General features: G+C 39.0%; 2 protein-coding genes and 1 pseudogene across 2 annotated transcripts; 1 reads left to right on the top strand and 2 right to left on the bottom strand.

Annotated features, from left to right (window-relative positions):
• Positions 1-5,945: 5,945 nt before the first annotated feature.
• LOC132266201 (major allergen Pru ar 1-like) lies at positions 5,946-21,769 on the bottom strand (annotated as a pseudogene).
• Positions 21,770-23,995: 2,226 nt separating this feature from the next.
• LOC132293663 (major allergen Pru ar 1-like) lies at positions 23,996-24,775 on the top strand. The gene has a single exon (XM_059791218.1). It carries the CDS (start codon positions 24,086-24,088, stop codon positions 24,566-24,568), a length of 483 nt encoding a protein of 160 aa, XP_059647201.1. The 5' UTR covers positions 23,996-24,085; the 3' UTR covers positions 24,569-24,775.
• Positions 24,776-25,656: 881 nt separating this feature from the next.
• Positions 25,657-26,438, bottom strand: LOC132293670 (major allergen Pru ar 1-like). The gene has a single exon (XM_059791232.1). The coding sequence runs from the start codon at positions 26,344-26,346 to the stop codon at positions 25,864-25,866; it is 483 nt and encodes a 160-aa protein (XP_059647215.1). The 5' UTR covers positions 26,347-26,438; the 3' UTR covers positions 25,657-25,863.
• Between the last annotated feature and the right edge of the window lie 442 nt (positions 26,439-26,880).

Below are 26,880 nucleotides of genomic sequence, written 5' to 3'. Positions count from 1 at the left end.
TATGATTAACTCCTTTAATGACCTAGATCTGATTATTATGTCAACTTGCCCAATTTGTGATTGATTAAATTACTTAAGCAATATGATTAATTTAAACATCCACAACCACAAATATAAATACTGTAAAGTAAAGCAAGTAAAAGCTTAGAGAGATTACACTAGGATTTTTAGCTAGGAAACCCCAGTTGATAAAATACATCAACTGTTTGTATGGGAAAAACCTCATGGACTATTCAGTCCAAAGTAAATCGATCCACTATGTTTGAAACAAAGTACACCAAACTTTGACTCTAGCTCACACCTTATCGTTCTACCAAACACCAATTGCTGACAATCCTCTGGCTTTGCAACTCCCCGTCCAATAGCAACTTGACCTCAGGCTTATGCTTGATATTTGTAGAAGAGTAGCAGGTAGATCAGACAACACTACTCGAATGCTCCAACCCTTTCAAAGTGTGATCACTTTTACTTCTATTCTTCAAGATCTGAACTCAATGTAGAAGAATTAAATCCTACTCTTCATTCGAAATCTCTAAATCTTCAATATAGCTCCAATTCCGATGAGATAGAGAACAACACTACTAAATCACTCATGAAGTGAGTGAATATATGTGTATTCTTGTGATACCCCTAGATTTTAGAGCCACTGGTGATCAAATTCGAGTATAGATCCGAGGGATACCAGACAATTAATATATAAATGAACACATAATACAAAAAGAATTAAGAAATAAATAATTAAATAAGCTGAAAAGAATTCTAAATAATAATCCTTAAATTATAAAATACAAAATAGTCAAAACTTCCAATATTCTTATAACTCGGGAATCCACCTAGTAGACCCATAAAAATATCCCAGCTGGAACATAAAGAACTTCACTACAAAGGGAACCAAAACTAAACATAAAAAGCAGGCCTACGTAGTCAGAAGAATGAGTAACCGTCTAGCTCAGCACAAACAAGCTCTAAGACTAGAACCGTCCGATACCTGGAAAATAATAGTGGGTTAGGCCCACAAACAAATTTTACTCTAACTACAATCCAAACAGAGACCCGATACGCAAATACATCCTAGATAACTTAACAATAACTAAAATAGTCCATATATGTATAAATACACACTATAAGACGCTCACTAGCCTATAGTTCTGTCTCAGCCTGAATAGAACGTAACATGTAAATCGCACATCACGTGGGTAAGTATATCTGACCTACCAGGGAATAACAACTATGTCCAGTTATCCATCCTAGGCGATATACGCATCCTAACCATGATCCTGAGACTCAAGCTCATATCACGATACCATAATTATATATATAAAATCCATCTAAAACAAGGTATGTCATTCAACTATTTATTGACCTAACATATATATAAGTAGGACTTAACTTTTATAGTTAATCCAACTTATTTCAGAATAGGTAAGACTTAGTGTTTTGAACTAATCCATCCCCAGAATAGGTAGGACTTAGTGTTTTAAACTAATCCATCCTTAATATGCCACCGTCCCATACCGGTGCATATACATATATATATATATATATATATATATGTATATATAAGTAGGATTTAACTTTTATAGTTAATCTACCTTATTTCAAAATAGGTAGAACTTAGTGTTTTGAACTAATTCATTCCCAGAATAGGTAGAACTTAGTGTTTTAAACTAATCCATCCCTAATATGCCACCGTCCCATACCGGTGCATATACATACCAAACAGTCCAAATAATTGATGCGGTAATTATAATGTAGAACATCAATTAACCCAAACTAAGCATAGCAATATTCAAATAATCAACTACACTTAATACACTGATGAAACATGATTAACACTATTAAATCATGTAAAGAAACAAATTTGCTAAATATCAGTAAGCAATTAAATCAACTATTCAATACACAACATGCGGTTTTACTGTTTAACTTCATATTGTTTCATTCCTTAGCATATTAATGTAATAATGCTTTCCAAGTATTTATATAGGTATAAAAAAAAATTTAAAACATTAATTGCAATTTTAAACAACTTCAGAATACTCCAAACGGCCAAACCGAACCCAAAAACCAAATTTCTGGATGTTCCAGCGCGAGAGCAAGCTCCCGGACTTTGAGAGCCATCTCTGCTCTCTTGGGAGCCGGATCTATAGTGCTGGGAGCTGGCTCCCTCCATGTGGGAGCCAGCTCTGTCCATGAGGGAGCTGGCTCCCTCCTTTAGAGAGCCAGCTCTCTTTCCCTGAGAGCCGTAACTTTAATTTTGTTCATCTTCTTTGCCTTCGGCGAAGTTCAGAGCCTCTATATTATTTTTATTAATATGCTTAGGGTTCAATCTCTGTCCCAAATTAATTATAAGAATTTATCATGCATCAATGGCATGAATTAAACACAAGTTTATAACCAACGAAAACCAGATTTAATTAAGAACAACCATCAACCATAAAATAGTTTAATTCAACGTAGCTAAATTCAATTCAAACATGCTTAAAAGATATATTTTAACTTTAATTTAAACCGTGGAGACTACCTAGGCATGCACAGAACACAGGTCTAAGGGAAGGAGTTAGAATAGGAACTTGCCTTCGGTTTCAGTTTTGAAACCTTAAATTGTCTTTTCTAGTAATTCCAGCGACCTTAATTGCTTTCACCGACTTCTTCTGCTCCTGGTTCAACCCATGAGCAAGCTTCAATTGCTCTTCCTTGGTTCAGCCCTTATCCCTAACCAAACCCTAACTTCTCTCTCTCTGTTCTCTCTCGAACCTCTCTGTTCTTTCTCTCTACCTCCACTGTTTGTGAATAGGGTTCTAAAACCTTTGCAGACATATAACTCATATATATATAGGCTTTTAAGAAAACCTAATTCTAATACCAAACTAATTATGTCAGCTAACTTAACCCACGTGCTTACATAAACAAAAATATAAAACCCTAAACCTATAATTATACACATAAAACTAATGACACGAATTTAAAACATTTAATCACAACAACAATTACATGAATTTCCACATAAGCATGTAATAATAAAAACAAATAAAGCAATTACACAAATAAACACATAAATAAATTAAATAATTAAACAAATAAAATAAATACGCAAATAATTCAATTAATTAAATAAAAATATAATAAAACCATTAATTAAAATGTCGAGACTATCCTTTTAAAATTAGGGGTATTACAATTTTCTCATAAATAAATTCAGAACAATCAGATTTGATTTTCTGAATTTTCTCTCTCTAAAAGGCTTTCTCAAAATATAAAATTGATTTTTCCAAAAGTCATGAATAAACCTATATGTATGCCAAGGTTTATATAGAGTTTAGAATGTCCTAGTCGCTCTGAAAATACGAAAAATTTCATGTATAGGACTTGGAAATAAATTGGGATAAAAAAGGAAACCAACAGAATAAGGTAACTTAAAATCCGATGTTGTCAGGACTCCTGGAACCGGTTCCCAGATCTTGGTACCAGATCACAAAGGGCAGAATGGTATCTAACGCTATTTTGGTACCGGTTCCAAAATGTGGTACCGGTTTCACATTGGCAGTGGACAAAACCTATTTTGCTAAGGTTTGCTACCAATTCAAGGTTTATGCTATCGGTTCCCAATGCCCAGAAACATATTCTCTGTTTCATTCACCCTTCTAAACTCTCTAAGTGTTCTCACTCACTCACATACTTTCCTAAAACATTGTTCTCATCATCTTGGAGTGTAGCAACCCATGAACACTTGAATTTCTTCAAATCCGCATCTGATCTTCAATCTTTGAAATTTTGAATAGAAAAATTACAATTCGATCTGACTTATTTTGATAATGAAATTAGCCAATTATAAAATATATGTCACAGTTTTAAGCCTTGTTCTCCATTGTTAAGGGTCCTAAAGCATGTTACTAAGTCCGATCAACACACAAGCACGAAAATACATTATTATAATATATAGAAATCCATTAAAAATCAGATCTAAGCCATGAATTTATCAATTTAAATAACCATGAACATAAACTCATAAAAACCTATGTTCTAGATCAATTTAAATATGGATTACAATTTTAATAATCCTTTAAACATCCCTAAATTTATACTAGAGACATATAGATCACAGATCTAAGGAAGAAGTGTAGAACAGAGAACTTGCTTTAAACTTTCGGATCGAAAGATAAACTCCTTCTCCTTTGCTCTTCTTCTTTAATGATTCTTCTTCTTCTTCTTCTTCATTCACTCTCTTCCTTTTTCTCTCTCTAGCTTTCTCCTTTTCTCTTTCTAGATCTACTCTCATTGTATATATATAGATAAATATATACTACATATTCTAAACCTAACATATGTCTGACAAACTCTAACTTGGTAACTAATTTAATAAAATATTATTTTTTTATGAAAATAATAAAGATATATATATATATATGTACACCTCATATTATATATATAACTACTAATCTCCATTGGTCACTATCCAACCCATTTAAGATCCCACTCAAATAGTTCAAGACTCATCTAGTTAGTCCATGGGCTACAACCCAAATCCATCACTCTTTAAAATAAAATAAAACTAGAAATCAACAAATCATTTAACTAAATAATTAATCATTTAAAATAATTTAAATTACACAAACAAATCACATGACAAACAAATAAAAATGCACATATAATTAACAAACATAAATTAAATTAAATGAAACCAATTATCAATTAAATAAAACAAATAATCAAATAAATACCCAAACAAATAATCAAATAGCCACATAATTAAATAAAAATGCAATGCAATTCAAATAATTAAATAAATCTCCAAAAATTAGGGGTAGATGACACTAGCTGAGATTTCTTCTGAAAAAGAATTCAATAGCCATGATTTCACCAGATTGTTGCATCGGTCCCATTGTGATAATTCGTAGACCGCAGTTTTATCTGGTTTATTGATGGATCCATCAATGAATCCAATTTTGTTCTTGGCACTTAACGCTATGATCATAGCACGACTCCAAGTGCTGTAGTTGTCTTCACTCAGCGACTGAGATACGAGGATCACACCAGGTTGATCTGGGTGATGCAGATAGAGTGGGTGATTGGGGTTTTCATATTTGGTTCCTTCCGATATGTTTGACTGTTTATCATCTACCATGGAAGAACAACTAGGGTTTTGTGTTTGGGTATAGTTTCTAGGTCACCAAGAGCTCAAGGCTCTGATACCATGTAAAGAAACCAAATACCTTAATTGTATTTTTGATATATTCCTCAATGAATTGTACAAGCTTTTTATATAAGAAGACAAAAAACAATATCCTACAGTAATGTCTACAATTAAGCTAATCGCCTAATCTACGTATCACAAATATGGAAAATAAAATCACTAAAGTTGACTATATACGATCCTATAATTGATTATAGAGATTGCTGAAATTAAGTTGTTTGAATTTTGTTTCTTTTAACAACAGGAAACTGAAATTTCCATGTTTTTCCATTCACTTATCTAGAGAAAATTAGAAATACATAACTGATTCTAGAAGTCTTGTTATTAAATGTAGAGAGTTCATACATCTTTCAATTATGTATTAAATATGAAGAGTTCACGTCTCTTATCATGCTAGAGCTCTCTTAATGATATTACTCTATTTTAATTGGAAATAAAAAAATAAAAAATAAAAATTGCTTTTCTCAAAGCCAAGATAAGAACATAAACCTTATTTAGAACGATTGTTTTGGTACATTGGGTGAGTAAGGCAAATTAAATCTAGATAATATGGTATATAACTCTTTTGTTGGCAGAGTAATTGACCTCAAAACTTTCATTGATAAAGACGCAAAAGACTATGGGACAATTTATTCAGAACTCCAATATGTTCACTTAGATTGACAAGGTTTTTCAAACAGTTTGTTGAAATGTTGAAAGCTCGCAATCCTAAATAATATAAAAGACATTAATTCGAATTTATCATTACCGCTAAAATAAGAACTCTTCAATAAGATGTAACAGTACAAACAAGTGGATGATTACAATCTTAGTGAAGTTTTTTCCCGCTTTTTAAAAAGCTAAAGGTAGTTTAAGCAAGAAATCGAGAAAGAATAAAACGCCACACATATAAGTAATAAAACAAAGGCACACTCATGAAACCATATATTATGCAGTATTTAATTAGTTGTAGGCATCCGGATTTGCCAAGAGGTAGGCCTCAACAGCCCTGAACATTCCCAAGGCCTTTTCTTTGCCACCCTTGATTTGGTCCTCTGTGATCCCAACATCGCCTTTGGTGTGGTATTGATCGGTTGATCAACTATACATCAACCTTCGCAATAGCACGAATCATTGTAAAATAGGGCTATTGGTCGGGTAAGTCGAACCATTGGGACTGCGCTAGTCTATGGCAACCTAAGTGTCTAGAATTGTTCTTAGAATGATAAGGGGTTTATAGAGGTTTGTTGGATGTCACTTAAGCTAGGAAATTAAAAGTGCATAAAACAATAAATTACAAGAATTCAAGGGAGTGAAGTACAAGTAAAGAAGGCTAGGGAAATGAATCCACCTCCATCCCTATACACATGCTAGGTTAAGAATAATTTAAGGGAAAAACAACATATATGATAGTCATGATACATAACAATACTAGGTTGCTATAATATCCTCAAGAAGTTCATTTAAATAGGAAGGCAAGAATAAACCATCAAAGGTTCACATGATCAACTACCTAAACTAAAATGTAGTTTAGAACATGCTTACTAAGTCAAGGATTATCAAGCCCTAATTTAAATGGTGAATGCACATAAAGCAAAGAATCAAGTATAGACCATTAAAGGGAAACCCTAAGCCATGAACTATCTAGGTTCTCCAACTCCATGCCATTGAAACCATTCCATGATCTAACTTCCATTGTCACCATGGAAGTGCAAGCAATATGATTACGAAAAGCAACCATCCAAGACAAGATGAATAACTCACAATAATCATTTATAAACATTCAACATTCATTAGAACAAAAATGAGGCTCTTGACCATGGAAAGACTATCAAAAATACATTGTAATCCCCAAAAATAAACTATACTAACACATGCTTACAAGGGAGGGGTTTTATCACCTCCCTAGAAGAAGAGTTAGTTACCCATTAGAGCCTTAGAATGAAGAAGAAGCTTGAACTCCATCTCCAATTTTCGAGCTCCCCCTTGTTAGCTTCAAGAACACCTTCCTTTCTTGCTCTCTTCTCTCTCCTCTATCTTGCTAAAGATCAAAGATAGATAATGTGTGGCCCTTGGGTAGCTTTTTATTCTCCAACACACCCTCTCTCTCCTCCTAGGAACACCTCAAACCACTTCATAAAGAAGGAAGATGGCATTGAGGAAACCAATGTGCAAGTGGCTGAAATTGAGCCATTTTCGAGTGCAATCTGCCTGATTTTCGTGCACTCGAAAAGTGATCTCGAGCACTCTAACTTAGTGCAATGTGCAACATGTTCCTCTTGCTCAGCGCTGACCTATTTTGGGAAAACTGCTATAAATTTGTGCCCCGAACTCCGAATGATGATATGTTTGAAGATTTGGAGAGCTGATTCAGTGTTTTAAAAATTTCATGTTTTGATGAAGACCCAAATCTCAAGTCTGGTTGGTCAAAAATGGGGAGAAATGCAGTACTTCAGTGCTGCCAGGCAGTTCTGCGCACCTCTGTTACGAAGATCATAACTCTCTGCTCCGAACTCCGAATGATGAACCACTTGAAGATTTGGAAAGCTGAGTCAGAGATCTAAATCTTTCATGTTATTATGGAAGTCTAGTTCTTGAGTTTACTAGGTCGAAAATGGCGACAAAAGTCAGGATCACTGCTGCCAGAAATTCAGAAATGGCATCCTTTTTGCTCAAAATTCCACAAGGCATCATTTTTGCTTCCTTTTTGCACTTTAACCTAAAAATGCATAAAAACATGCAAATGGAGTTAATCTACATAAAATAATTAATAACTGGACTTTGTTAATGTAATTTAGGGCGCTTGAATATACAATATTCGGCGCTTATCACACCCCCAAACTTACATTTTGCTAGTCCCTTAGCAAAACTACAATGAAAAACATAATGAAAAGACAACCATGGGCATGCTACTACAAAAATATCATCCATGGTAAAATGAGATAGATACATAGCTCAAATACAACTTGAAACAGACAAAAACTGGAGATGGGGTCATTGGGAAAACTACCTTGCATATATGAAGCATTGATACAAAAAAATGGGAAAAACCATTTCAACATGCATGCATCAACATCATAGTCCATATAAATAATTCAATTGTCATCTCTTAAATGGAAATAACTCAAACTCCAGTGAAAGTGAATTGGATTCTCAACATGCGGCTTTACTTTCTTTTCCAATTCCAAGGCACAAGTTTTCAAATCAATGAATTCCCTTTTACATGAAATCCCTAAGGCATGATTTTATTTTCAAGACAACTTTTGTTGCTTGTTAACAATTTATTTCAACACATAAGCGAAACATAGAATGGTTGTGCAATGCTAAAGTCCCTTAAGCTTTCTAACCAACCTATGTAGCAAGCGTTAGGCCAACAACTCCCAAACCAGACGGCTTTAGGGTGTTAAGTGTAGAGACACTCCAAAGGACTTAATAGCTCAAGTTGGAAAGGCTACGAACTTCAGCTAACCATGTTTATTACAATTTTTTTTTTGAATGACCGTGCAATGTTTAAGTCCTTTAAGCTTTCTAACCAACCCTTGTAGCAAGCGTTAGGCCAACAACTCCCAAACCAGACGGCTTTAGGGTGTTAAGTGTAGAGACACTCCAAAGGGCTTAATAGCTCGAGTTGGAAAGGCTACGAACGTCAACTGGTCATTTTTCATTCATTTTTTTATTTTTTTTATTTTTTATTTTTTTTTTTTTTTAAGACTTAAATCATGCCAAAGATATTCATCTATCAGGTCCATCAAATCAGATTAACTAGGCCAAGGTCAAGGTTAATCAGCTGCATGCCTCACAGTTAAGTTTCCAATGTGCATCTGTGCATTGTGAAGCTTATAAGAGTGTAAATCCAGCAAGAATCTAATTGAAACATTTATACAGACTAGTTTGAATCTACATGATCATTTCAACTCAAATTTTTCTTTATTTTCAAAAATTTCAATTGCTTCTATACACAAGGTATTAAACATATGTTTCATCTCCGACAAGTGTCAAGTTATACTATCATTGCTTAGCAAAAATTATGAAACCAAAAATATGCCAAGAATGCTTTGATGCACCCCCAAACTTAAACTACACAGTGTCCTCAATGTGGGACATGGATGCAAGTTAGAGACAAAAATGACAAAGAGTATAAAAGGAACAACAATACCCAGGGGGAGGGAACGGCATTTTGAGACAAAAACCCCCAAACTTGAATTGGACTGCGCAACCTGGAGAGCAACATGAAGAACAAAAAGAAACAACCACAAACAGCATTAATAGCACAAGCATAAATACAGAAAAAGAATGTAGCGAAAGTTAACAGAACAGAAAGAATTTGCATTGCAAAAAGAGTTTACATGATGACAAAAAGAGAAGGTCCACACTCGCAACAAGCTACTGTCCAGAAGGTAAACGGGCGAGGATGGAATGGAGGAGAGATTGAGTCTTACGCCGTTCAGCGGAAGCCAAACGACGGTCCTCAGCAGCGACACGGCGGTCTTCAGCAGTAAGACGACGATCTTCTTCAGCACGTGAAGAAGTCTCACACAGAGTCTGAGTGCACGCGGACAAAGAATTCTCAAAACGATCTAGTTGCTCATGAATACCGGCAATGGAAGCCCAGATGAAAGCCTGGTCCTGGTGAGAGTCGACCGGAGGCTCTACCCTTGCAGCGGCTGCGGCTGTGGAAACCGCCTTAGAAGGAGGAGGAGGTGGAGCGTGGATGAACAGGGGGGCAGGAGGCGGAGGGGTACTAGAATGGCTCAGAACATTGATCCACCAGCGCTGGGTAAAAATTTTAATTTTGTCGCCTTTTGGTTCATGGGGAGGAACAACGAAACCCTTGTGCTGAAGGAGCCGAGTGATGAAAAACGGCAAAGGCAATTTCCGATTTCAACTCGCGGAGCCCGTGTATTATGAGCATCATGCCAAAACTTCATAAATGTGGTCCAAATGAGCTCTGGGATGGAGAACCATTGACCTTGGTCCATGGCATATAAGGCTTGCAGAAGGAGGCCCCGACGCTCGGTGCTATGCACCAAAGGGCAGACATTGTGCTTGAAGACAGTGTCAATGAACCATAGGCGTTCCGGAAGATTGGTTTTGCGGATAAAAGACCGGGGCCTAGTAGGATCGTCAATAGTGCAAATGGCAGCGGCAATCTGCGCCACAGGTAATGTATCCGGCTCCTCATATAAAGGGAGATTCTAACGATTGACAATGTCATCGGGGCACTCAATGGGGCAACCAGAAACCTGAATGATGTCGGTCATAGTGAAAGCATAGGCGGTGCCATCAATGGATGTAGTGAGAGAAATGGGTGGCTCTTCAGGGCATTAGAGATTCTGGTAGAAGAGGCGCACTACACGGGGGTAGGCAACCCGGGCAAGGGGAGCGCAAATGTGCTGCAGACGTCGGTTAGTCAATTCGGCGACAGCCCACGAAGTTGTGGGTAGAATGTCAAAGGCATCCGTGAGCGGAAATGAGAGTTCGTAGTTGAGTTGTTTGCGATCCCAAGGATCACGTGGTCGCTCACGAGTGACAGCACGGGCACCCGAGGAGGGTCGAGGAGGGCGAAAAGGACCGGCACGAGACATTTAGAGAGGTGGACTTGGTTGAGGAATTTCAGCGAACACCTGGCGTGCACCAGAAAAAGGAGAAGGTGAAAATGAGTGGGGTGGAGGAGGAAACCCAAAAATTTTTGTACACAACAAGGCTCTAGCACAGAGCAACATCAACAGCACCACAAAACCTCCTTAAAAGTATTTCCCATACTCCTCAATATGATCACAACAACTTAACTAAGAAAGGGAAAAGAAAAGGTAGCAGAGGCATACCTTGAGGGAGAGGGTAGCCGAGAGCAAGAAGGACTCTATCCTAGGTGGGTGGGGTGGTGGTGAGGGTGGGTTAAGGTGGTATGGGTTGTGTGGCTGAGGGTGGTGGAAGAGGTGGGGAAGGAGAGTGGGGGCTTGGTTTGGCTGGCAGCCGAGAGGGGGAAGGTGGTGGGGTGGGGATTGGTTTGTGGTTGGGGCGAGAGGTGGTGTTTAAAAGAGGGGGGCTTGGTTTGAGCACTCGAAGTTGGACTTCGAGTGCTCTAGAATGGGGCAGAGAGTTGGGAGCCGAGGGGTGAGAGGACTCAATCAGCAGCGAGCACTCGAAGCTTGGGTTCGAGTACTCAAAAATTTGGCAGAGAGGGTTGGGTGTGGGTTGGTGTGGGTTTTGTAGTTGGTGTGGGTTGCATGGTGGGGTGGTGAAGTGTGGAGGAAGGAAGGTGGTGGTTTTGGGTGCAGACAAGGCTGCATGGTGTGTGGGTGTGTTTTGCATGGTGTGTGAGGTGGGGGAGGTGGTGAGTTGGGAGGGCTTCGTGGGTGTGCATTGAGGAGGTGGGTTGGCGTGGGTTGGGGTTGAGAGGAGGTTGGTTGCTGGAGGAAGAAAGGTGGTGGATGCATGCATGGGGCTTGCATGCATGCATGCATCTCCATGGTGGCTGAGAGGTGAGGTGGCATGGTGGGGTGAGGTTGGGAGGTTGGTTAGTTGGTTTGTGGGTGGCTGGCATGCATGCATGCATGGTTGATGGGGTTGAGGGTGAGTTGAGGTTGATGCATGCAGGAAGGTGATTGTGGGGATGGTGTATGGTGTGTGAAATTGAAGAGAGAGATAGAGAGAGTGTGGTGGTGCGTTGGTGTTGCATGGGTTGTTGCTCGCTAGGTGGGGGTGATTGAAGGTTGGTGGTGGGTTTGTGGAAGTGCTGAGAGGGTGGTGAGCTTGGGGGTGGGGGAAAGAAGAAGATGGTTTGGAGAGGGGGTGAGAGTGGAGGGTGGTTGGTTGGTTTGGAATGGTGGGGTGGTGTGGGTTGGTGATGTTGGGAAGTTGGCTCGTGATGTGGTTGGATAGTTGTTGGTTTGTGGGTTGCATGGAGGGATGAGGATGGTTCGAGCAATAGGCATGGGGTGGCTGGTTGGGGTTATTTTGCCGAGAGTGGTTGTGTGTTAGGTTTAGGTGGGTTGTGGGTGGCATGCATGCATGGGGTGTGCATGCATGATGTGTGGGGTTGCTTGGGTTGAGAGAAATGAGAAAGAAAGTTGGGTTGATGAGAGGGTGGTTTTGGTTGTGGGAGCTTTGGTTGGAGATAAGAGGAATGGAAATTTTCGAGCACTCCACAGGGGATCTAGAGTGCTCGACAATTAGGCAGTGAGCAGGCTAAGCAAATGGTGAAGCTTCGAGCACTCAAAGCTTGGCCTACGAGTGCTCGATTCTGAGGCAGTAGCTGCGGAAGTTGGGCTAAAAAGTTTAGAGCACTCCAAATGGGAGCTAGAGTGCTCTAAATGAAGGCAGTAGGCTCGTGATTTTGGTGTTGAACCTTGAATGCAGCTGCAAGGAATTTCGAGCACTTCACATGGAAATTGGATTGCTCTAAATTGAGGCAGCCAAATTGCAGCCAAATTAAAGTGAAGCTTGAAAACTAAAGCACTCGGCATGGAGCTTGAATGCTGTTGCATGGCCATGCATGAGCTTGCATGGATGGTTCAAGGAATGAGATCATTAATATATGGAAGCATAAAGAATTTGAGCAGTGGGCTCGGATAGGAAGGAATGAATGCATCAGAGAAATGCATGCAACAATGCATGAAATATAGAAATGCATGCAAGCAAGGAACTTTGCGGATCATGATAAAATTTTTGAGAAGCATGAAATTCCTATGCATGCAATGTTGATGGATTCAAGCCAATGTATGGGAAAAATTTAAACGGTGCAACATCCTCTCATTCAAATGGATGGAAAATTTAAAAAGAACAATCTCTCTCTCTTTTTTTTTTCTTTTTTTTTCTTTTTTTTTTTTTTTTTTTTTTCAAACTTTGCAATTTCTAATGCATGGAAAAATTGCCAACTTTCAGAACATCACACAAAGCATGGGTGGATGTAAGAAAATTTTTAAACCTTTGCAACATCACACAATGCATGAATGAAATTTCTGGAGAAAATTTTTAAAGTTGCAAATTCATTCCATTCCAATGCATGGGAAATTTTGAAAGTTTTGTTTTGAAACCTTGCAATTTTTCAACTTTTTAAACATCTCAAATGCATGAAGAATTTTGAGAAAATTTTCAAACTTTTTAGTAAAAATGAGAAAATATGCACATGAGTCGCATTTGAAAAATCTAATGAAATTGCTAGAAAGCGATGGAGACTTCCGGGAATGAAAATTAGAGTTGAGAAGGTCTAAGAAAAATCAAATTTTTGGCTTTTCTAAACCGTTTCCCAAAAAATTTTTTTAAGGCACGAGCAATTTCAAAGAGAAGGAAGCTTGGAACATCGAAAGAATTTATTCCCTTGCTTTGCTAAATTTAATGTCGACAGCTAGACCAAGCTAGAGCAGGCACTAATCCTCATAAATTGGATCCGTCAAGAGGACTTCCTCAACTTTTCGGGTTAGAATTGTGCCGTCAATGCAAGGCTTAAGCCTTTGGCCATTTACCTTAAAGAGTGATCCACTTGCAGGATCATGAAGTTCGATTGCTCCATGAGGAAAGACGGTAGTGACAATGTATGGACCATCCCATCTTGACCGGAGTTTACCGGGAAAGAGTTTCAAGCGGGAATTGAAAAGCCAGACCTTTTGTCCCAGGGCAAAAGACTTTTTGACGATATGTTTGTCATGAAAAGCTTTAGTCTTTGCCTTGTAAATTTTTGCGCTTTCATACGCGTCATTACGCAATTCCTCAAGTTCATTTAATTGCAACGCACGATTAGAGCCGGCTTGTTTGAGATCAAAATTGAACCTTTTTATGGCCCAATAAGCACGGTGCTCTAATTCTACCGGGAGATGACATGCTTTGCCAAAGACAAGTCGATATGGTGACATGCCAATGGGTGTCTTATAAGCTGTCCGGTAAGCCCAAAGCGCATCGTTTAGCCTTACGGACCAATCTTTGCGGTCCGGTGTAACCGTTTTTTCCAAAATGTGCTTAATCTCCCGGTTAGAAATCTCTACTTGACCACTCGTTTGAGGGTGGTAAGGTGTAGCAACCTTATGAATGACGGAATACCTAGCAAGGACGGATTTTAGATAACGATTTCGGAAATGAGATCCGCCATCATTAATGATTGCTCGGGGCGTACCAAAACGACTAAAGATGTGAGACTGAATGAAATGGATCACGACTTTATGATCATTGGTTTTGGTAGCCTCGGCTTCAACCCATTTAGACACATAATCCACCGCTACAAGGATGTACTCATAGCCATAAGAAGATGGGAATGATCCCATGAAGTCAATCCCCCACACATCAAAAATTTCAACAATTAAAATGTTGGTGAGGGGCATCATGTCTCTTTGGGACATGAATCCAAGTTTTTAACATCGTTCACACGATTTGCAAAAATTGTATGCATCCCGGAACAAGGTAGGCCAAAAGAATCCGTTTTGAAGGACTTTGTTAGCGGTCTTTTTAGCACTGAAATGGCCTCCACAAGCAAGAGTATGGCAAAAATTTAAAATGCTTGTGGCCTCGGTTTCAGGAATACATCGCCGGATGATTTGGTCCGGGCAATACTTGAATAGTTCCGGATCTTCCCAAAAGAAATGCTTGACTTGGGAGAAAAACCGGTCCCTCTCTTGTTTGGACCAATGAGTTGGAATTTTGCCAACCGCAAGATAATTGACAATATCCGCAAACCATGGAAGAGTAGAATGTGAAACTTGAAGAAGTTGCTCATCCGGAAAGGAATCACGGATGGCTGCAAATTCTGAAGATTTCTCAATAAGTAAGGGAGAGAGATGATCGGCGACAACATTGTCGGTCCCTTTTTTGTCCCGGATGTCAATGTCAAACTCTTGAAGTAAGAGGATCCATCGAATTAAGCGGGGTTTTGTCTCTTTTTTCGCTAACAAATGCCTATGAGCGGCATGATCTGAAAAGACGATGACCTTGGAGCCAAGAAGATAAGAGCGAAATTTATCCAAGGCGTACACCACAGCTAGCAATTCTTTTTCAGTGGTGGTGTAGTTCAATTGGGCATCGCAGAGAGTTTTGCTAGCATAATAAATGACATGCGGAAGTTTATCCACACGTTGGCCCAAAACCGCCCATAATGCATAGTCGGATGCATCACATATGATCTCAAAGGGAAGAGACCAATTAGGGGTTTCATGATCGGGGCAGAGGAGAGGAGAATGCGAAGTTTGATGAAAGCTTCCATGCAAGCGTCATCAAAATTGAACGGAACATCCTTGGCTAAGAGATTACACAAGGGCCGTGAGATTTTGCTAAAATCTTTGATGAAGCGACGATAGAATCCGGCATGGCCAAGAAAAGAACGGATTTGACGGACGGAATTTGGAGGAGGAAGATTAGAGATTAACTCAACTTTTGCCTTGTCTACCTCGATTCCCCGCTTAGAAATGACATGTCCTAAAACAATGCCTTCTTGGACCATAAAGTGGCTTTTCTCCCAACTTAGAATGAGATTCGTCTCTTTGCATCTTTGGAGCACAAGAGATAAATTTTTGAGACACGAGTCAAAGGAGGAGCCAAATACGGAAAAATCATCCATGAAAACTTCCAAGAACCTTTCAACCATATCGGAGAATATGGACATCATGCACCTTTGGAACATTGCCGGTGCATTGCATAGACCAAAAGGCATGCGTCGATAGGCAAAAGTACCAAAGGGACATGTGAATGTTGTTTTCTCTTGATCTTGGGGGGCGATGGCCACTTGGTTATAGCCGGAATAACCATCAAGAAAACAATAGAAGCTTTGGCCGGCTAACCTTTCTAGGATTTGATCAATAAATGGGAGTGGGAAATGATCCTTCCTAGTTGATGAGTTGAGTTTACGATAGTCAATGCACACACGCCACCCGGTGGTGGTTCGTTGTGGCACGAGCTCGCCCGCTGAATTTTCAACAACGGTGAGCCCAGATTTCTTGGGGACAACTTGTGTGGGGCTCACCCACTTGCTATCAGAGATAGGATAGATGATTCCCACATCTAGCAATTTGATCACCTCTTTCATGACCACTTCCTTCATGTTTGGATTTAACCGGCGCTGGACCTCTCTAGTAGGCTTTGCGTCATCCTCCATATGAATGCGGTGCATACAAATGGAGGGGTCAGTTCCTTTCAAATCTGCCACTGTCCAACCAATAGCTTCTTTATGCTCTTGGAGCACCGCTAAAAGGTTGGTCTCTTGGTCTTTTCGAAGGTCCGAGGCAATAATGACCGGAAGGGTTTGCTTTGGACCAAGGAACACATACTTGAGATGGGCCGGGAGCGGCTTAAGCTCAAGTTGTGGCGGAGATAACAATGATGGGACCGGAGGAGTGGTGGAAAGTTGGGGAAGTGGTTCTTTTGGAATTTTCCAAGGAGGTACATCCATGATAGCATTAATATCAAGCAAGGAATTGACTTCTTGAATGGCTTGATCAACATCAAAGTTTGAGAAGTCAAAATGGGACATGCAAGTTTCAAGGGGATCTTTGCTTAGGATGAAGGGGAGAGATTCTTCGACCACTTCATCGATGACATCCACAAGAAAACAATCATCCTCATTGGAGGGATGTTGAGTTGCATGAAAGATGTGGAGTTTGACTTGCATGTTTCCAAAAGCAATGTGCATCACCCCGGTTCGGCAATTAATTGATGCATTAGCCGTGGCTAAAAATGGCCAACCAAGGATCACGGGAATGTGCTTTTTTGGGTCATGGACCGGTTCCGTATCAAGAACCACAAAATCTACCGGGAAGTAGAATTTGTCCACTTTGATGATAACGTCCTCGAGAATACCTCGTGGATGCTTGACCGATCTATCGGCAAGTTGCAAAACCACGGAAGTCGGCTTAAGATCTCCCAAACCAAGTTGTAGGTAGACCGAGTATGGAATTAAATTCACACTAGCTCCTAAGTCAAGGATGGCCCTCTCAATTTTGCTGTCACCAATGACGCACGAGATTGTGGGGGCACCCGGATCCTTATACTTCGGGGGAGTGCTGTGCTGAATGATAGCACTAACATTTTCAGTCAACCTCACTTTTTTTGGCAAATGATTTCTAGAAGTGCGCTTTGGAGTGCACAAATCTTTGAGAAATTTTGCATAGGGAGGGATTTGCTTGATAGCATCCAAGAGGGGCAAGTTAATCTTCACTTGCTTGAAAACTTCCCACATGTCTTGAATTTTACAATTCTTGTTCCCAAAATGTGTCGACTCTTGAAGACATTGAGGAAACGGAGCTTTTGGCTCATAAGTAGTTTCCACATTTGGGGAGACATGTGTGGGATTTCCGTGAATGGTATTTGGACAAGAATTTGGATTAGAAGAGCTTGAATTTGGATTTTTCAAAGGAGAAACTTCCTCACTTTTGTCTCCATCGACCTTGTTGTCAACCACTCTACCACTCCGAAGGGTGGTGATAGCTTGAACTTGTTCATGAGTCGGCCCACTCGGAGGAGGGGTTTCGTCAATCACATGCATTCCTCTAGGATTTTCAAAAGGTTGAGAGGGAAGCTTGCCCTTGTCCTTTTGAAGCAATTGATTCACCGAGTTAGCTATTTGACCCACTTGATTTTTGAGATTAGCTATGGATTGAGTATGAGAGTGAACCATTTGGAGAGTAGGCTGCAAGGATGTCAAGAGTTGCTTGTTGGCATCCATTATTTGCTTATTTAATGATTCCATCATTTGCTTGTTTGCAGCTACTATCTCGTCAGTTGGACACACAGGAGGTTGATTGGAGACATTTGGATTGTAAGGAGGACGGTAGCTTGAAGAGGCTTGGAAAGGTCTACCTTGATATTGAGAAGAGGGCTGATTTTGCCGCCCTTGGTTTTGGAATTGGGAATTCTGTGGGGCTTGTTGCCGCCACGAGAAATTCGGATGATCTCGCCAACCCGGATTGTAGGTGTTGGAATATGGATTGTTCCCGGGCCGCGAGAACATGGCATTAGCTTGCTCTTGGTTGGGATTGGGAAATTGCTCCGATGTGGGGCAATCTTCCGAGAGATGGAATGGACTAGTACATGAAGCACAAACCGAACTTGCTGAATTTTGAGACAATGAAGGAGGAAGATGTGGTGCCATCAATTGGTAGAATTTATGAGCGATGGCATCCACTTGAGATGATTCCTCCCTTATTGACTTTGGTTGACAAGGGTTGGTGTTGTTTGGAGTGGTTGCGGTCGGAGCCCTACGGGAATTGTGTTGAAGTGAATTTTCACTCAAATTCTCAAGTAAGGTCCAAGCCTCATCCGCATTCTTGGACATGAACATCCCACCACAAGAAGAATCAACCATGAATCTATGGGTTTCGGTCAAGCCAACATAGAAAGCTTGCACTAATTGCCATTTTGGGATCAAATGATGAGGACATTTTCGAAGAAGATCTTGTAGCCTTTCCCAAGTCTCGTGGAGTTGTTTTCCATCAACTTGAGAAAAGCTTAGAATGGAACACCTCATTTGGTTGGTTTTACTCACCGGATAGTACTTCTTAAGAAATTCTTGTTGCAATTGAGCCCAAGAAGTAATAGAGTTGGGAGAGAGGGAGTTCAACCAATATTTTGCCCTATCCTTTAGGGAGAATGGGAAAAGATGGAGATGAAGTGCATTGTCCGGAAAACCTCTCAACCGGATGGTCGAACAGATTTCAAGGAACTCATCAAGATGCTTATATGGATCTTCATTATCAAAGCCATGAAATGATGGAAGCATTTGAATGGTACTAGACTTGATCTCATATTGAGCTGCAACGATGTTTGGCATCACTATACAAGAAGGAGAAGCATAGGTGGTAGGAATGAAATGATCTCTAAGAGTCATTGGTTCTACATTAGGAATTTCAGCCCTTTCATTCCCCGGATTTCCTACGTTATCCCCCATTATATTGAATTTAGTTTCAAGGTCCCTTGTAAGAGTGGGTTCCCTAAGGTTCCGTCTAAGAGTTCTTTCAAGTGAATTTATATCAATAGGCGAGTCAAGTGTAGGAAGAGAGAGTGACCTACGGCCAAACATCAACAATTCACAACAACATCATCGCAACAAATCTTTATCATCAACTCCACATACGATGTTCCCTTTCTCCTCAATTATCAAGACAGAAAATAAATGGCCACAACAAGGACCGATGCTTGGAATTGAAAATACACAATTGAAAAAGCCTTGACAAGGGCTTGCAATTTATCTACTTCTAAGCTTAACACATGCACGATATTCACAATTTGAAACTAGAAGTCACGAGACTTACCTGGGGTCCTCTAGACTTACAATTTGCTAGCTATCCCACGGCGAGCTTCGAGTCCCTAGAATCTTACAACACGAAGATGATCAAAACACACAAGGAATATTCACAAGACACAATATGCACAATCAAACTAAATTTAACCTTAGAACTTTGGTCGCTAAACCATTTGCAGTCCCCGGCAACGGCGCCAAAAATTGATCGGTTGATCAACTATACATCAACCTTCGCAATAGCACGAATCATTGTAAAATAGGGCTATTGGTCGGGTAAGTCGAACCACTGGGACTGCGCTAGTCTATGGCAACCTAAGTGTCTAGAATTGTTCTTAGAATGATAAGGGGTTTATAGAGGTTTGTTGGATGTCACTTAAGCTAGGAAATTAAAAGTGCATAAAACAATAAATTGCAAGAATTCAAGGGAGTGAAGTACAAGTAAAGAAGGCTAGGGAAATGAATCCACCTCCATCCCTATACACATGCTAGGTTAAGAATAATTTAAGGGAAAAACAACATATATGATAGTCATGATACATAACAATACTAGGTTGCTATAATATCCTCAAGAAGTTCATTTAAATAGGAAGGCAAGAAAAAACCATCAAAGGTTCACATGATCAACTACCTAAACTAAAATGTAGCTTAGAACATGCTTACTAAGTCAAGGATTATCAAGCCCTAATTTAAATGGTGAATGCACATAAAGCAAAGAATCAACTATAGACCATCAAAGGGAAACCCTAAGCCATGAACTATCTAGGTTCTCCAACTCCATGCCATTGAAACCATTCCATGATCTAACTTCCATTGTCACCATGGAAGTGCAAGCAATATGATTACGAAAAGTAACCATCCAAGACAAGATGAATAACTCACAATAATCATTTATAAACATTCAACATTCATTAGAACAAAAATGAGGCTCTTGACCATGGAAAGACTATCAAAAATACATTGTAATCCCCAAAAATAAACTATACTAACACATGCTTACAAGGGAGGGGTTTCATCACCTCCCTAGAAGAAGAGTTAGTTACCCATTGGAGCCTTAGAATGAAGAAGAAGCTTGAACTCCATCTCCAATTTTCGAGCTCCCCCTTGTTAGCTTCAAGAACACCTTCCTTTCTTGCTCTCTTCTCTCTCCTCTATCTTGTGAAAGATCAAAGATAGATAATGTGTGGCCCTTGGGTAGCTTTTTATTCTCCAACACACCCTCTCTCTCCTCCTAGGAACACCTCCAACCACTTCATAAAGAAGGAAGATGGCATTGAGGAAACCAATATGCAAGTGGCTGAAATTGAGCCATTTCTGAGTGCAATCTGCCTGATTTTCGTGCACTCGAAAAGTGATCTCGAGCACTCTAACTTAGTGCAATGTGCAACATGTTCCTCTTGCTCAGCGCTGACCTATTTTGGGAAAACTGCTATAACTTTGTGCCCCAAACTCCGAATGATGATCTGTTTGAAGATTTGGAGAGCCGATTCAGTGTTTTAAAAACTTCATGTTTTGATGAAGACCCAAATCTCAAGTCTGGTTGGTCGAAAATGGGGAGAAAGGCAGTACTTCAGTGCTGCCAGGCAGTTCTACGCACCTCTGTTACGAAGATCATAACTCTCTGCTCCGAACTCCGAATGATGAACCACTTAAAGATTTGGAAAGCTGATTCAGAGATCTAAATCTTTCATGTTATGATGGAAGTCTAGTTCTTGAGTTTGCTAGGTCGAAAATGGCGACAAAAGTCAGGATCACTGCTGCCAGAAATTCAGAAATGGCATCCTTTTTGCTCAAAATTCCACAAGGCATCATTTTTGCTTCCTTTTTGCACTTTAACCTGAAAATGCATAAAAACATGCAAATGGAGTTAATCTACATAAAATAATTAATAACTGGACTTTGTTAATGTAATTTAGGGCGCTTGAATATACAATATTCGGCGCTTATCAGGTATTTGCTAGTGTTCTTGCATATGGATCCTCCATCAGATGACGCTTCGATCTTGATCTCGTAGGAGATTTTCTCAAGCACACCCATCAAAGCATCACCTTCGATAATGCTATAACTATAGACAAAGTTCTCTTTGTCAAGCCCGTCAACTTAGTGTTTCACGCTCTTGAATTGGCTGCCTTCGCCGAAAGAGATGACCTTGACAGTTCCAACTCCACCATCTCCTCGAATGATTTCAACACTCTTAATTGCTTGTGGCAAGATATTGGGGATGAGGTTGTCGGCATCAAGGACAAAGGCCTTGAACATCTTGGCAGCAGAGATTGAGGAGGTAACCTCCATATCATAACTGATCACAGCCATGATGCCTTGGGAGTTTGAATGTGATTAAAGAGGTGGAAGAAGATGGGGAATGAGAAGGATAGATTTGGTTTGTAAGAATATTTTGGTGAGGGAAATGTAAGGGCTTGAGGTGGTATTTATAGAGAAAGGATACAGGTTGGGAAGTGTGAAGAGAAACTAAATACACCCACTCGTTTCAAAATGGTGTCCTAGTTAATTTCCGCATTTTACATTCGCTTACCTATAGAAAATTAGGAATACATAACTGATTCTAGAAGTCTTTTAATTAAGTGAGAAAGCCTTGGATGGTACGAATACGTAGAAATACAAAACTGACTCTAGAAGTCTTATTATTGAGTGAGAAAATGTTAGATGATGGTATGAATTTGCTGGCATGACTTGTAAATAGAAAATTAAATTCAACCATCTTTGAATTTTCAACCACAGGTCAGCATCAGGAAACATAACTGGTTTTAATTTGAATCATTGTCTAAAATTGATTGTGAGATTTTTAAGTTTGTAACAAAAAAATATAAGTCCTAATATATAAGTGAAATAAATATAAAAAAAATCAGTGGAGGCCTCAAACACCCATGACTCTTGGTAGATTCATATCTGACTGTAATAAAATGATATCTCCTATTTTTTTAAAGCAAAATAAAGGAGATGAAGTTTTGATAAGAATACAGATCTAGTTATTGTTTGGACCCTTATTTTCGCCCAATGAAAAATACACACGTGGAAGGAGTTATGGGCTGAGCTAGTTCATGATATATGAAGGAGTTTGGGTCAAGGCTAAACTCAAGGAATTTTAATTAGAAGTGGTTGATGGTTTTTGTTTTAAAACAACTTCTCCAGTTGAAATAAGACACATGGGGCATGGGTATCGATTTATTTGACAGTTAAATTGATATGGAAGTCTAATACAGGAGAAGTCACGTAGGAACAAGATGACTTGGTCAAAGGAACGTGTCTATTATTAAACGTGGAGAGATTGGAGTTCCTAAAAATATGGAGGTCGGTTTTCCTAAAAAAAACAACTATAGCCATAACCAAATTGCATGTTTGGGGCCACTACTACCCCCATCCGGGAAAATAGGAGTGGTGGCCATTTGCTCAGACAGAGGAAGTCATGCAATTTATTTAGGAATCAAACCACGATCACATGATTGTTGGCATGTTTGGAACGTTGGAACTTTAGAAGCATTAAAACACGATCACATGATTGCACAATTGCATGGGAGCTCCAGATATGATAAGAACGTGGGAAAAGAATGTAGGAAGAAGAACATGGAAGTTCCAGAAAAATCAAACATGATTGGATGTTTGGAACATTGGAGCTCTAGAACCACGTTTGCACGTTTCTTTGTTTGGGGCGTGGAAGTTCTAGAAAGATCAAGAAGGGTACAATTACATGTTTTGGGACACTTGGCAGCTTTTAGTGGCATCAATGAAACTGCTATTATTAACTGTTATATTTTCATTCTATAAATAGGTCATTATGTATAATGTAATAGGCTTGCTCAACGCCAAACACAGCATTTCAACATAACTTCACTTTTCATTGCAATGCTGATTAGTTTCAGTCCTGCACTTTATTTTTCATTACATAATTTTATAGTCTTTCCAATTACTTTCTCAGTTCTTCCTAACCAGTTACCAATCCCGAAGTCTTTTATCAAAGGCAAAAAGAACCCTGAGGTGTTCATTCCAGACCTCAACACAATCACCTGGTCCAGCAGTCTTTCTTCTGGAATATTGTTTGGATCTCTTTTTGGAACTAGTGCAATTCCTGACACACCCACTCGGTTCCATCAGAACCGACCTGCAGCTTTTTCAAGGCCAAACAGTTATATTTGTCACCAAAAATAAAACCCATCAAATTAATTGACCCATTAATTAAAAAACTTAGTTGTCTTTGCCCCCATAATATTTGTATAAATAATTGTATATACATGTTTATATGGCTACTTATTTGGACTCCATGATTGGATGACTTTATTATCTTGTAATTGAGTAAATGAATCACAGTTTTGCTGGCCAAGCTTGGCTCTGAGCTTAGTTGACTATAATAATTAATGCTAATTATGTTAATGTGACAGTCCACTAAAACAAATTTCTTTTGCCAAGCTACTAGAACTTCTCGGCCAACGACTTATAAATTAATAGTCCAAATATTGTACGGTTTAGATATTAAAATTGGGATGGACCCCATATATGTTGTTAGATGGGAATTCTTTATTTCCAAGCCATGTGCTAGCACCCAAGTTTGAAAATTCAACCATTGTTACTCTATAAATACCAGTTTCAGTACTCCCATTTCTTCACACCAAAACCTCTCTACAAGCTAATAAATCCCTCAATTTTATTTCTTCTTCTTCTTCCTTCCATCAAATTTCATTATCATGGGTTTGATCAGTTATGAAATGGAGATTACCTCCTCAGTCCCTGCAGCCAAGTTGTTCAAGGCCTTCGTCCTTGATGCCGACAACCTCATCCCCAAGATCTTGCCCCAAGCCATTAAGAGCGTTGAAATCATCCAAGGGGATGGAGGAGTTGGAACCATCAAGGTGATCTCTTTTGGCGAAGGCAGCCAATACAAGAGCGTCAAACACCAAGTTGATGGGCTTGACAAAGACAACTTTGTCTATAATTATAGCATCATCGAAGGTGATGCTTTAATGGGTGTACTTGAAAAAATCTCTTACGAGACCAAGATCGAAGCTTCATCTGATGGAGGATCCATATGCAAGAATAGTAGCATATACCACACCAAAGGTGATGTTGGGATCACAGAGGATCAAATCAAGGGTGGCAAAGAAAAGGCCTTGGGAATGTTCAAGGCTGTTGAGGCCTACCTCTTGGCAAATCCTGATGCCTACAACTAAATACGGTTTAATATGTACACTCTAATATGTGGTTTGATGAGTATGCCTTTCTATTTTTACTTATAGGTACTATTAATGCCTTCGTCTTTAATAAGGGGAAAAAACTCCATTGAAATTGTGATCATCCAGTTGTATGTATTGTTTTATATGATTGAAGAGTTCATGTTTACAGTTTAAGTTCAAGTAAACAAAGCAATTTTTTGTAAATGATGATTTCATGTTCTTTCGATTCCGAGTTTCCATACTCAATTTTCAGATGACTTTTTCTTAATTTACCTGCTAATTCATTTTGCATTCAGACACACCATGGAGAATATTAGAGTCTAATGAGACTACTGTATGATTATTAAAATCATGAATGCGAGGACCACTTTCTATCAGGACCTAGCTAGTCCAAGACAATATGAGAGATAGACGAAAATTTAATTAATTGTTTGATATTTCAATTGACCAACCAGAGGAGAAAAACTGGACTAATTAGAAAATAACTTGTCGACCTTACCTCTCACACATTCTTTCAAACTAAAATGAAAATACCAAAAAGGTTAGTTCCCTCTAGCTAAATTCATATTGATCGAGTATCCAGCTACATTTATATTTTTCGATGATTTGAATCCGTGTGGTGAATTAAGATAAATATCATGAGAAAAAAAGTAGTGATTTTTGTAATCTTTCAATTGAACTTACAAGACACGGATCCAAATCATCAAAAAATATAAATTTAGCAAGATACTGAATATGAATTTAGCCAGAGGGAACTCACCTTTTTGCTATTTTCATTTTAGTTTGAAAGAGTATGTGAGAGAGGTAAGGCCGACAAGTTATTTTCGAACTAGTCATGTTTTTCGGTCTGGTTAGTCAATTGAAATATCAAACAATTAAATTGTCTTTGACTCAGACTAGGTCCTGATAAAAAGTGGCCCACACGTTCATGATTTTAGTATTCACACACTACTAGTCTCTTTATTACCAAATCTAATATTCTCCATGGTGTGTCTGAATGCAAAATGAATTAGCAGGTAAATTAAGAAAAAGTCATCTGAAAATTGAGTACGGAAACTTAGAATCGAAAGAACCTGAAATCATCATTAACAAATAACTGCTTTGTTTACTTGAACTTAAATTGTAAACATGAACTCTTCAATCATATAAAACAATACATACAACTGGATGATCACAATTTTAATGGAGTTTTTTCCCCTTATTAAAGACGAAGGCATTAATAGTACGTATAAGTAAAAATAGAAAGGCACACTCATCAAACCACATATTAGAGTGTACATATTAAACCGTATTTAGTTGTAGGCATCAGGATTTGCCAAGAGGTAGGTCTCAACAGCCTTGAACATTCCCAGGGCCTTTTCTTTGCCACCCTTGATTTGATCCTCTGTGATCCCAGCATCACCTTTGGTATGGTATATGCTACTATTCTTGCATATGGATCCTCCATCTGATGAAGCTTCGATCTTGGTCTCGTAAGAGATTTTTTCAAGTACACCCATTAAAGCATCACCTTCGATGATGCTATAATTATAGACAAATTTGTCTTTGTCAAGCCCATCAACTTGGTGTTTGACGCTCTTGTATTGGCTGCCTTCGCCAAAAGAGATCACCTTGATGGTTCCAACTCCTCCATCCCCTTGGATGATTTCAACGCTCTTAATGGCTTGGGGCAAGATCTTGGGGATGAGGTTGTCGGCATCAAGGACGAAGGCCTTGAACAACTTGGCTGCAGGGACTGAGGAGGTAATCTCCATTTCATAACTGATCAAACCCATGATAATGAAATTTGCTGGAAGGAAGAAGAAGAAATAAAAGTGAAGGATTTATTAGCTTGCAGAGAGGTCTTGGTGTGAGGAAATGGGAGTACCCAAACTGGTATTTATAGAGTAACGATGGTTGAAATTTCAAACTTGGGTGCTAGCACATGGCTTGCAAATAAATAATTCCCATCTAACAACATATATGGGGTGCATCCCAATTTTAATATCTAAACCGTACAATATTTGGCCTATTAATTTCTGGTTATATATTAGTGGTTGGCCGAGAATTTATGGTAGTTTGGCAAAAGAAATTTGTTTTAGTGGACTGTCACATTAACATAATCAGCATTAATTATTATCGTCAATTTGTTTTAGGGGACCTCAGAAATGGCATGAACAGTATCAGTTTTCCTGTGATGGTTTAAAATCAACCAATCAAATTAACTTACTGAGATAGCTTTTTACTAAGCTCAGAGCCAAGCTTAACTAACAAATAAGTAGCCATCATATGTATATACAATTATTTATACAGATATTATTGGGGCAAAG

Source organism: Cornus florida, unplaced genomic scaffold, assembly GCF_030987335.1.
Source record: "Cornus florida cultivar Cherokee Brave unplaced genomic scaffold, ASM3098733v1 CherokeeBrave_3.0.0_Hap2_Chr01, whole genome shotgun sequence".
Taxonomy (NCBI): domain Eukaryota; kingdom Viridiplantae; phylum Streptophyta; class Magnoliopsida; order Cornales; family Cornaceae; genus Cornus; species Cornus florida.
This window is presented reverse-complemented; position numbering and strand designations above follow the sequence as displayed.

Excerpts from the sequence above, each read along its gene's own strand:
- LOC132293663 (XM_059791218.1), top strand. The coding sequence starts at position 24,086 with ATGGGTTTGATCAGTTATGAAATGGAGATTACCTCCTCAGTCCCTGCA.
- LOC132293670 (XM_059791232.1), bottom strand. The coding sequence starts at position 26,346 with ATGGGTTTGATCAGTTATGAAATGGAGATTACCTCCTCAGTCCCTGCA.